The sequence below is a fragment of the Phoca vitulina genome, unplaced genomic scaffold (genome assembly GCF_004348235.1).
Source record: "Phoca vitulina isolate PV1807 unplaced genomic scaffold, GSC_HSeal_1.0 scaffold3, whole genome shotgun sequence".
Lineage (NCBI taxonomy): Eukaryota > Metazoa > Chordata > Mammalia > Carnivora > Phocidae > Phoca > Phoca vitulina.
The window spans coordinates 51124992-51137936 of record NW_022589706.1 but is presented as its reverse complement, the minus strand read 5'-3'; the positions used below and the strand labels follow the sequence as shown (position 1 = coordinate 51137936).

Genomic DNA, 12945 nt, shown 5'->3' with positions numbered 1-12945 from the left:
TGGCTCAGGGTTCCTCCTTCTCTTGCTGCTAGCCTTAGAACTACCCCCCCCCAGCATCCCCCTCCCCCCGGGGCAGCTCCTGGCACCCTTTCTTCACCGCTGCCTGGTGAGCTCCTCTACTTCCAGCTGCAGACTGTTGATCTTGTCTCCGAAGTCCTGCTTGAAGAGACGGTTGTCCAACTCGGCAGACTGGCGGCCTCGCTCAGCCTGGCGCAATCTGGATGTGAGCCATATGAACTTGTGATAAAAAACAAAAGCCATGGTGGGGAGGAAGACCAAGCTTACAACACAAAATAAAGCAACCCAACGAAGAAGGCGTGGAGAGACAGAGGAGAGGGGAAAAAAAAAAAAAAGCTTTGCAGGACACAGGGGAAGAAATTATATGCGGGGGGGGGGGGGGGAGATGGAGAAGAAACAAACTCTAAAGAAAAGCAAGATGAAGGTGAACCAGGCAGAGGAAAAGTTGATTTTCCATTTTTTTTTTTATTCTAGTACTACAGTTTACAGCCATTAGATGATAAACAATAAAACATCACTTTTTAGAAAATCCATATCCAAAGCCAACACAGTCCATTAAAGTTAAACCCACTTTTTTGTGTTTATTTCCTAATAGGTCTGGTACCTTATATTTCTGCTTTACACACATAACTGGAACTTGCAAATGGGCAACTACTTTCTTATATGTGAAATTAGAACATTTTCCTGGTCCTTTCCCTACACCACAACTTATGTTAAATCACTGACATTGTACATTAACCCTTACCTAGGCTTTGAGTTCTTCTCTAAGGAAAAGCCTTGTCAGAGTTTGGCCATCTCTTTCCTTTTCCATTCCTACCAGGTGGTGTGTGACCAAGTGGACAAACAATTCAGCACTGGGCCTATGTATGATTCCTGATCATATGCTCTAAAAAATTCTAATGAATGTTTTCTTCTATATATCCCATAACTTTGCACCTATAAAGAACCATGTTCTAAGGGGTGAAACATCTGGGGCTCTATAGAATAGAATTGGAAAGCATGCTACCTGTAGTCTTTAAAACGTTTTATTTTAGTGGTTGAGCACTCTCTCCAAATGCTCATAGAAAAGGCAACTCATCACCACAAAAGGTTGATGAAGATAAGAATAGGTGCAAAATTATAAGAACTAAAATAAGTTCAAGAGCACAGGTTATTCCATGAGGTTGGTCATATGCTCTTTGACTTGACTTTGGTTCAAGTCTGTAAGGACCTATAGAAGCACGCGTGAAATCTTTTACTCTCTTAATTCTGGTTTTTCCAAGAAGAAGGTAAAGAGTTTCAAAAGCTGGAAGCAAAGGGGGGTTCTCTTTGTTCCCACCTAAGCAGCTGAAATGCTGCAAATCATAACAAAATGAGGAAAAATATTTTTTTTTGCCAAGACTTTTTGAAGGAATGAAGGCTTATGTAAAGCCTGTTCCCCCAAATCAAAAGTCATTAAAAAAAAAAATCCAAGTATTTATAGGATTATTTACAATGTAAAGCCTAGAAAGGGGAGTAGAACTGTCGTCACTTAGAAAAAGAAGCCCTGCTAATTACTATGTATGGATACCTACTGGGAATTTTTATTTTTAGACTAAATAATAGAGTTTATCATGTATCTGTTTCCTATGCTGAAATGGTTTTCTAATAATTAGATTGTTAGTTTCCCAGAGACATTAGCAAATCCCCATCTGAACAGAAAGTAACAGAAACTCTTAAGTAAATGTCTCTAGCAAGAAATGACAGGTGGGAAACCATCACTCATGTCTATACCTTGTTGTCTTTACTCCAAAAGGAAAAGCAGAATAGATCTGAAAATTGTGTAATGTCGTGTTTTTTGTTTTTGTTTTTATGGGAGACGAGTTTTTTCATTAAAATTATTCTCTCTGAGCTACCTAAATAGGAAGTGGAATTGCAGGAAAATGGCAGAGGTAGAAGATGACAAATATTAGGAGGGTTTTCCAAGCTTCCACATTATGTTATCATAAGTTACCTAATCACTAACTTTATCTCTATGTACTTTAAAGAAATGTAAGGATGTGGGTCCCCCCCCCCCCCAAAGTCACTAAGGCAAAAAAGTTGCAAGCAATCTTGGTTACTGAGAACAGAACTGTAGTGAAATACTAAGTACTTATCCGTGGCTTGGGGAGTAAACCTACACAAGGAAAGTGGAAAGGGACCATGGCCTAGGAGACAGAGCGACTGTAGAAGAGTCCAAGTCCATACGGCTGTCACCTGTGGTTCATTACACTCACTGCAAGGCAGAGCAGGCTCGCTGGCATGGACAGCGCACCTAGAATCTGATATTGTCTGGGCCTGGGCTGTAAAGGCATCTATAATATATGCACAGAGCGTCCATTCCCTAGGCTGTTTTTTTTTTTTTTTAAATGGTGTGTTTATTTATTGGTCAACATTTAAATGGTGTGTTTACTTACTGGTCAACAAAGTAATTTCTCAAAGTTTACTTGGCAATTAATTAAGAACTTATACTAAATGTTCTAACTCTGGGGAGAAAGTAAAGAAGAAAAAACCCATGGCCTAGATATCAAATTGTTTTTTTTTTTTAAAGTCCAACAAATTCAGAGTCAATTTTTGGTGACATTTTATGTAGAATCAGAGCTTAAATGTAATAACTTTCAGATTTCTTTCTTTACAATTAAGTTGTACATCAGACTTGCGAGGTGACCAAATGCAAATGCCTAATGATGTTTTGGGATCAGTTTATTTGCTGCACTATTTAAGGTCTTTGCCTGTTTCACCAAATCCTTTTCACTAAATTAGTAAAATAAAAATAAAAATGGAGTGAAAGGCGAATGAGAAAATGAATAAATGGGAAAGACAAAAATAGCAAGAGAATAAGTCAGCTTAATACTTGAAGAAGTCATTATTTTAGTTCTGTCTACTTCAAATGCCAAGTCAAAAAACTATTGAAAAATAATTCTATGCAACATTTCAAAAACCCAATTTATGAATACCAAAATTAATTTGTTAAATCATAAACATATAACTGCTTATGAGCAAGCACTTAGGGAACTTTCCAGATGGACTGATACCTTTTTATTTAAAATCAGCCAAATCAGAAGTTTCAAACGTATTTACTAATTTGCAATAACTTGTGAGTTACCATTAATATGCAGTGCCATTCAGGACGCTCCCTGGTCAAGAATTATCTGAATAAAACCAGTCATCCATTCATTTGTTCATTCATGCATCTGCTAAGTGAATGTGCCTTGTATGTTCATGGCACTAAGACAGATCCAATGAGAGAACTTAAAAAATTCATTAAGTAACCTGGAGGAACTCACACTCTCATCAGAAGATACATATATAAAGGGTTATAACGTGGGGCAGAAGGTGACAAGTAAGCAGCATGGACAAGTATGGATGTAAGGCTATGGGAATTCCAAGAAGGACAATGGGTAGATTATTTTTATCTGAGAAGCAGCATCAGCGGAAGCTTTAGGAGAGGTGGTGGCATTTGAGCCTGAATGTAAAAAACGGATCTGAAGAACAAGGCAGCGGATGAGGAATGGCCTTCCTAGCTGGTGGAGCTATTAGGCAAGGGACAGATGGAAAAAGTGCAAGCGTGCGCAGGGGCCTGCAGTCGTGCAGTCTGGCTCAAGTGAAAGAAGGGTGATCAGTGGGTGTTCAAGGTGGCAACACAGAATGACTGGCCATGCAGAATGTTCCTTCAATCTTGAAATCTCGGCCATTTCTCTTGGCAGCTAAGTCACCACAAAGAAAATGGCGGTTTCAGCCAAACAGAAACAAAAGTAGCACAGGGAGAGGATGTGTTTCGGGCCGACTGAAATGTAGGTACCAGACGGAAACAGCTGGTCAGAGGATGAAAACCCAAGACTGGGTTTTAGAGGGGGACAGAGCTGGAGACAGACCTAAGATTGTGGGCAGGGGTGACAGTGGACACTACAGAGAAAGAAGAGAGAAAAGGGAGATAGGAGGGAGGAGAGAAAGGAGTTCAAGTGTTGGAAGGGCCTTCAGTATCCTGGCATCACTAGCACCAGTGCATTCCAAGAATTTGGTAATGCAGAGGAAAACAACAACTGCAAACATATGTAAAAGTGCTTTCAGGGCGCCTGGGTGGCTCAGTCGTTAAGCATGCATCTGCCTTTGGCTCAGGTCATGATCCCAGGACCCTGGAATCAAGTCCCACGTGGCTCTCCCCTCCCCCCTTGTGCATGCATGCTCGAACTCTCTTGCAAAAATAAATAAATAAAATCTTTAAAGCCAAAATAAATAAAAAAATAAAAAAATAAATAAATAAATAAATAAAATCTTTAAAAATAAAAAAAAAAGTGCTTTCATCCTTGTAGGTCTCCCTCCTCCAACATGACATTGAAATGGGATTATATAAGAGGGTTACCATTCTGCTGTTCAAAACAGTCAGGAGAGGCTGAGGTTTCTTAAAAATGTTTTTAGTGACATCTTAGAGAAACACAAAATTTAACTGGCTTTCTACCAGCATGTCTGGTGTTAAGTTGGGAGAATTTCATACACTCTGCTTGCCAAATGCATAGCACATTCTCTTCCCTTCCAGCACTGAAAGCCCAAGATGTTTCACTCAAGAAATAGCACTTTTACCTTTGTTCGAGTTGTTTGATAGTAGCAGCCATCTGATTAGTCTTCTCTTCCAAACGACTATTTAGTTCACTTTTCTGTTTTACTCCTAAGTCTGAACTCTGTTATGGAAAAGAAGTATGAGTGACGGACATAGAATATAAAATCCTGAAATAAATCACACATGCCTTTTGAACCTAATGGTAAGTGTGAAACAGAGAAACAGAAATGCTCATATATTTGTATATCAGTTAATTCCCAAATGGAGAAAAACAAAAAGCAACGTTTAAAATTAGTACTGCTATATGCAGTTTTGTCACAGAAATGAACATCAGAAGGTTCATCAATAATCATATTTCAGTATAAGAACTAATGACATATTGCTCAGCAAAATCAGTCAGTCAGAGAACGACAAATACCACATGATTTCACTCATGTGCAATTTAAGAAACAAAACAGATGAACATAGGGGAAGGGAAGGAAAAATAAAACAAGACGAAATCAGAAAGGGAGACAAACCGTAAGAGACTCTTAACTCCAGGAAACAAACTGAGGGTTGCTGGGGGCGGGGGGAGAGGGGGGTAATTGGGTGATGGGCATTAAGGAGGGCACATGATGGAATGAGCACTGCGTGTTCTATGCAACTGAAGAATCACTAAAGTCTACCCCTGAAACTAATAATACACCACATGTTAAAAATTGAATTTAAATAAAGAATGACAAAAAAAAAAAGAGCTAATGGAATATATAAGTCAGTTGACAGGTTAGGCTGGAGTGTAGAAATTATCTTATAGGATAAAAAAGACCTGTTGCCCCACTACAATTTGAAAAGTAGCCATGGCTTTCCAGAACAGCAACACAGGATCCTACGACAGGCTGATTCCTAAAGTGGTTTATTGGCAGCCAGCCTCAAAATGAGATGTGACTCTTCCCTCCTGTATGTCAAGTGTGATTCTAGAGAACAAGAGGGGCAGGGGGAACCCTGGGAGTTGAGAGAGCCAGTGAGCATATCCCTCTTATTCGCCCTACCTGCAGCTTAAAGGCAAGTTCATGCTTGAGAGCCCTGAGGTCATCCAGCTGCTGTCGTAGTGACACCAGGGCGTCCTGCTTCTCGCAGACATCCTTCTCCAGCATCTTCATAGCTAATTCCATCTCCTGTCTCATGCTGATCTGGATCTCCAGTTCTTTTTCAACATCCTGCCCCCAAAGGTAAATAAATTGCTTACTCTCTCTTTCCTCAACGAAGTACAAACTATGAAATTCCACAGGAAAAGGTGTAAATTCCAACACTCTCAGGTCTGAATATTTGGGCAAAATAGCTACAAGCTATCATTCAATGCAGAGATATTAACAACTAAAATAAAAACTAGGATAATTATAAAAACATTTACTCAATAATTTATAAATCCAAAAAACTTGGTGGGCCGGAGATAATGCTATTTAATATGTCTAAAATAGACACATACTTGCGGCCCTTCATTACAGTGAGACAACTGGTGTCATGTCCTATTACAGAAATGTATATAAAGTGCTACCGCAGCCAGCATAAAATGAAGCACTTGCAATTCTCTTCATTTTGAATGTTGACGTCATAGTCAAGAGCCCAGGGAACCCAAAAGATATTTTGGGTCCCCAGGGTAAACGTCTCAATAAGTGGGAATGATCGATATGACTAACTGAATTTTTATATTCACTTAACATGAAACCCCTTTTTCGGTTCAATCATTATTACTGCAACATGACTTGGAGGATCAAAGATACAACGACCTGAGGTTCTTCTGCATCCATGCTGTTCCCTGGGGCATTCTAGGACCTACTTGCTTGGTTTCTTTCCTTTTTGAACAAACATGTATCTTTTCGTGACAAAAGGATGTGGAAAATTTTGTGTCAGATTTTAAAGTCACATGTGCCACTTAATTGAGGTGCTCCTCTGTGCGCGGTTAGCTTGATTAAATCAGATTGCTTCTGAAAATGCTGACATATATTATTTTAGGATCTTCCATATAGAAAGTATTTTGAGATCTAATCCATAAACACGTAGAAGGAAAATGATAATTATTTCAAGGATGTTAAAATTATATTGCTATCTTCTCAGAACATCTGAAATTCTATACACTGTTAGGTGGTGATAATTTTAGTACAAACCAGATCACCTTTATTTTCAGGCTCCTTCCTGTTTTCAGAGACACTATTGGTGAGGGGAGATCCTTTTGTTTGTCATATCATCAAAATTGCAGGAGGAGTTAATTTACCAATACCAGGGATGTATCAATATACTAACACTTGGATAAAATCTATTACAGGAGTATTATTCATTATTATACATTTATACACACACACATACATCCTCCAAGGAGACCTATCAGAATCTTTACAGGAGTGAGGACTGAAGTAGGAGTGGGGAATCACAAAGTTTAGAAGAGTAGGTTCCCCATATACCTAATGCTCTTATAACACAAACTATAAAAGCAAAAAAAAAAAAAAAAAAAAGATTGGCAAAAATCCTGTTGGCTGTTGAGAATACTCAGAAAATGGACTGGGAAAGCATTATAGGGAATATGGGTTAAAAAGAGTGAGAAACATACACCTGAAACTAATGTAACACTGTGTGAACTACACCAAAAAAAAAATTAATTAAAAAACAAGTCACAGAAGCAACTGAAGTATTGCAAGAGTTACAAAAGACCTCTGTACGAACAACATTCTCTTCAGCAAATAGTGTGATATGGAAAAATCCACCCTAAGACTTAGCTAAGAGGGCTTCCTCAATGTCATTTCAGTTGAATCCGATAATTAAAAATTTTCTACAGTTTTCCAATATGCAAAATCCACTGTATTCATCAATAAGCAACTAGCCTTTCCTACGGAAGAAGGTAATATCCTTGATAAAGAGTGTTGAGCACTACATCCGAAACTAATGACGTACTCTATGTTGGCTAATTGAATTAAAAGAAAAAAAAAGAAAAAAAAGAGAGTGTTTTATGTAAGTAATGTCCAGTGACGGTAAAAATCAACCATATGAAAATTTGCCTTTATGTCTAATTATATTCATAATGTACTCAAAATTAAAAAAAAAAAAAAGAGTGAGAAACAGTTTTTTAGGATCTACAAAAATTTTTTGGCCCAGTACTAATGTTCCTGAGCCTGGTCTGTAAGATCAAACGTCTAAGTGGGCTTTTATGTTTAATGGGTTCCTGAACTACCAGAACATAAGTGAAGTTTACCAGTCGCAATTGTGTCTCCTCCTTTAAATGCTTTCTGGCTTCACTCAGTGCTTGCCCTTCTGCAGTTCTGTCCTGCTTAGGACCCTTGAAAAGATAAATAAAATAGTATATATATATATATATATATATATATATATATAAGGATTTAGAAAAATCTACATAGAGTTAGCTGACACTAGGGAAAATGATTATATTTTATATTTAATTAAACAGGTATAACAATGAATAAAGACAACAAAGAAATGGAAGCAGCTTAGAAAATAAAAAATTCTCAGCAGAACTGGGTTTTCTTGCCATTTAGTTTAAAGTCCTAAGATAGGTTACCAAATCAAGTGCAAGAAGTCTTAAAAGCCTCTAAAAACAAAGTGACATTTACTGTAAAATGTGAATTGGGCCAAAGGTTCAAATGGTAATATATTCCTTCTCCAGAGACCTCACATTTGGAGTCTCCAACCATCCAGAGAGATCATAGCTCAAAATAAGTAGGTCATCAGAAAATTCTTCTGAGCAGTCACAGTTGTTTTCACAACGTCCACATGTTAAAGTCAAACCCATTACTCAGAGAGAACTACTCTAGTCCCCACTCAGAGCCTAGCTGCTTACTCTTTCAGAACAATTTTAATAACCATGGATATTTGGATTCCGAGGTCACAGAAGAAGAGAAGCATGCAGATAAAAGGGAGTGGGGAGACACTAATACCAACAGCAGTGAGAAGCAAGAGATGCCAGTGAGATCAAAAAAGCAGAGAAAAAGCACCCAGAGCAATCTGGAAACATTTAAGTATAGGTGCTAGAAGCTCTATCAATTCCAACAGGCCCCCAAAGTAGCGTCATTTTAAGTTAGCATGGAATTGCCGATGCTAATAATTAGGATCTTTAGTCATCATAAACGGCTAAATGTGTTAAATTATGTCCTTTACTTAAGACTGCTTAGGATTGTGCAGTACATAAGAAGTTTGCAAAAAATCCGTGTAGACATATATCAGAAGTTTGATACTTAAGGGATTAAGTTATTTAGAAAACTCATTTACGTGGTAACTCCCAGTGGTACCAAATAAACACTCCTTACAAAGCAGTAACATGATCTCAAAACGATGGTATATTTAATATAATAAATATAACACTTAAATATTGTACAAATCATGAGTACATAACAAGACATTAAATTAGACTGGTTCTTGAAGTTTCTCAACAGATAGAGGTGGCGGTGAAGCCAAGGAGCATCTGTGGGAGGAACCTCACACCCACAGAACCTCCATCATTGCCCGATTCTGCATGGAGTCTCAGTAAAAGGAGTGTGCTTGATATGTGCAAGTGTTTGCTGCTTCCAAAGAGTCCTCTAGAGTAGAGGTCCCCCTCCCACCGCTCATGTGTTAACACACTCTCTAGGAATATTTTATAAATCCAGTAAGGTTAACCTTCCGATTGGATTCCAATATGTAGGAGCTTTCCTCTTTAACTCGTTCCATTTCTTCTTGTAGGGTAATAATCCTATTGTTTGCAACTGCAAGCTGTTGAAAAAAATTAAAAAAATTTTTTAATCTTTTTTTTAGCGCAGGATAATTCATGATCTGCTAGGATATAATTTTCAGGCTTGAATATTCTTAGAAGGAAAGAAGGTTATCTATAACCACATAAAAATGTTCTTATTGTATGAGAAATTAGGAAAAGTATTTTTAAACTAGATTGGATAAAAATAAAAAATATCTCCTACTGTTGCTTTTTGTGTAAACTCTTTTTCAGTACCAAAATGTTAACTTAAGATTGTTTACCTCAAGGGTGTTCTCATGGGTAACTTATATTTAGTTATAATACCTATTTCTAAAATGTTTAATGAAGAGGTCATGTCATGCCTTGGGTCTCATAAACCCTACATAAGACCTTTGATAGATGATTTTTAAGAGTAAAGAAATGAAACTTCAAAGTTCTCACTCTAAAAGATGCCATTAAGTATTGAAGAGATTTGTCATTTCAGTGCCTGAAAAGGTAAGGTAATGTTATTAGCAGTATATTGCTCAGGGGCGATGTTTATATCCGCATTCCACAGGAGGGAAAAGTAAAGTGGAAATACTTTTTCCTCTTCCGCACCTGCTAACCTTGATTTCCCACAGAGAACATGGAAGAGCCTGAGTAAGCGTAGGAAAGGCCCTCAGCAGGCTCCTCTCGGCCAGGCTAGTCTCCCTTTACACGATCTCCTCACGAGCACTGGGCACAGGTTCTGCTTGGTCCCTGTTCTCGTGCCTAAGTACAGAGGAGCCGGGGCTCAGGCATGCTTTCTAGAGGCAAGTCTGGAGTCCATATGTCCCTCTCTGCTCCACGGGCCTAACAGTGCAGAAAAAAGTTAACTTTGGACAAGTGGGCCTCTAGATCCAGAGACATCCTCAAACAGGTTCTCCCAAGATCTTAACATCAGAGAAAGTATCAGGAAACTATGGCTGTCCATCCCAGTGGGCCTTCTAATTCAGCTTTACAGTAATAAAGTGGACATTTATGTACCTTCATCTGTTTAATTCTTCTCATTTTATCATACTGGTTCAGAATTCAGCAGAGGAAAAGAGGGGCTTTGATTTTTGTTTTTTATTGGCCCTCTTAAATCCAAAATATATGGAAATGGGAAAAGACAGATCTGATTTGTCTTATCTGTTCTTTATAAAGCCTACACACAGGGCTTACCTGTCTCTAAAAATTCAAAGTTTCAAGAAAATAAATGTTACTGGCAAAATAAGTACATGAATGAATAAATTAATATTGGTAATAAAATAAATGTAGATCAGGAGGACAAGTCCTGTGACGGAGGGAATAAAGCTAATGACCACATCTACTGGCTGCTTATGGTGTGTCAGGCACGGGCCTAGGTCCTTACGTACTATCATTCAGTTCCCGCAGAAACGTTACTCTTATCATTCCCAGTTTACAGAGAAGACAACCAACAAATAGAGGCTTAAGTTATCGGCCAGGATGAGAAAGTTAGCAAGTGCCGGAGCTGGGACATGAAGGCAGGGAGCCGAGCTCTAGAGCCCATGCTTCACTGCGGTGCCATGTTGCCTCAACAGAGTAGCAGCCGACTCACACTACGACACTTCTAATCAGCGTATTTCAAAAGCTTTGTAGGGTAAAATTCTAAGGATCATTTCCATTAAGCTTTTTTTTTTTAATTTAAAGATTTTATTTATTTATTTGACAGAGAGAAGAGAGCGAGAGAGCACAAGCAGGGGGAGTGGGAGAGGGAGAAGCAGGCTCCCCGCCGAGCAGGGAGCCCAATGCGGGGCTCGATCCCAGGACCCCGGGATCATGACCTGAGCCGAAGGCAGACGCTTCACCAACTGAGCCACCCAGGTGCCCTTCCATTAAGTTTTAATATAATTTAAGAATCTACATCCAAAAGTGAAGCCCACAGAGCTAGTAGTAAGGAAGGTGTTTTAAAGTTATAGCAATGAAAATGTTCTGAAGAAAACTGTTTAAAGGCATCTTCCTGACTAGTGCTTGAACTTGGTTTTATTTAAACCAAATGTATGCCATGGTATAGAAGAGGATAGTTATAATAAGAAATAGATTAAGATATAGATAAGATAGGGGTGCCTGGGTGGCTCAGTCGTTAAGCATCTGCCTTCGGCTCAGGTCATGATCTCAGGATCCTGGGATCGAGCCCCGCATCGGGCTCCCTGCTTGGCGGGGAGCCTGCTTCTCCCTCTCCCACTCCCCCTGCTTGTGTTCCCTCTCTCGCTGTGTCTCTCTCTGTCAAATAAATAAAATCTTAGAAAAAAAAAAATATATATATATATAGATAAGATAAACAAAGTCTTTGCCACCTGGAAAATTTTACTTAAGATTTTTCATAGAAACATCTAATGCTATTGAAAAAAAAAATATGTGGCTTAGCCACTGACAAATTAAAAAATTTCTTTACTAAACAGAAGCAAAACACGAGGTTAATTTTTATTCTTATTTTGGGGACTTTCCTAAGGGTTTTCACATATATATTCTGTGATCTTCAGAGTAACTATAAGGCTGAAAGGAGAAGTATAAACACCCTCAACTGCCAGGCAGGGCACCGGGCCTCTTGGTGGTCAAGTGACTTACTCAGAAGCACATGACTTGTAAGCAGCATGACATGCAGTCAGGGATTGCTGGCCTCCCGACAATGCTCTTTAAATCATCTACCCTACCTCCCCAAGGAGAAAATGAGGCCCGTGAGGGTGGGAGCTTGCCAGTCTGGCACACATAAGCCACTGCACACAGAAATCTTTGTCCAGCTCTAGCACATAAGCAGTACCGAAATAAATGTCTGTTGAACGAACAAGTGATGAGTACCAAGCTATTTGCTTCCACTAGTGCACACTAAACTGTATGTCAATCAAAGAATATCCAAAACACATACCTCCTCTGTCAGTTTAGTGTTGGATTTTTCTAATGCATCCACTTTTGCCTGAAGATTGTTTACTGTAGCACTAAAACGAGAAGAAAAAAGATAATGGTTTCTCTTGAAAAACAGAACAACATCCTGTACTACCCATGTAAACATCCATCACAGGTATCATCCATCGTCTAATGTCCACAATTCATGGTGGACTTGCAGGCTCTAAGACAGTTCACAAGTGGCTGTGGATCTTACCTGTTGTACCCTTGGCACTGAACTCTGTACTTAATAAGCACTTGTTGGATGAAATAAAAGAGCTGATCCACTGCACTGTCAACTTTAAAGTTTACTTATATGTAATAATCAGCTACCCGAATTAAGTGCTTGCCACACACCAAGCACTTTTCTAAATTATTTTATTTGCATTATTTCATTTACTCCTTTCAACAACCCTATGCAGTAGGTATCCCTAAATATAGATAAAGAAACTGAGGCATGAAAAGAGTCAGTAACTGTCATGTTTCTATTTCACTATCAAATGTGCTTGACTAACATCTCCATAATTCATTGTAGTCATTGTTAGTTCTTGGTCCCCAGAGAAAATATACTTCAATTGTTCTTGAATTTTCTAGCTGAAACCAAGGCTATTCAAAATGTATTTATTTATTTATTTATTTATTTAAAGATTTTATTTATTTATTTGATAGAGAGAGACACAGTGAGACAGGGAACACGAGTAGAGGGAGTGGGAGAGGGAGAAGCAGGCTTCCCGCTGAGCAGGAGCCTGATATG

The 12945-nt window shown here is 38.6% G+C and overlaps 1 protein-coding gene across 6 annotated transcripts in view; it reads right to left on the bottom strand.

Moving 5' to 3' along the window:
• RUFY3 (RUN and FYVE domain containing 3) overlaps positions 1-12945 on the bottom strand; it is a 78262-nt gene that overhangs the window by 9525 nt on the left and 55792 nt on the right. For 3 of the 6 annotated variants that reach the window (XM_032400502.1, XM_032400503.1, XM_032400504.1), the window contains 6 exons: positions 12175-12244; positions 9215-9307; positions 7797-7880; positions 5602-5769; positions 4597-4694; positions 98-217 (listed from right to left, as the gene is read on the bottom strand). In XM_032400502.1, the coding sequence (XP_032256393.1) occupies positions 98-217; positions 4597-4694; positions 5602-5769; positions 7797-7880; positions 9215-9307; positions 12175-12244 (633 nt within the window). Of the gene's footprint in view, positions 1-97; positions 218-474; positions 2770-4596; positions 4695-5601; positions 5770-7796; positions 7881-9214; positions 9308-12174; positions 12245-12945 lie in introns of those variants that run through there. The other 3 variants (XM_032400505.1, XM_032400508.1, XM_032400507.1) reach the window with 1 other exon arrangement.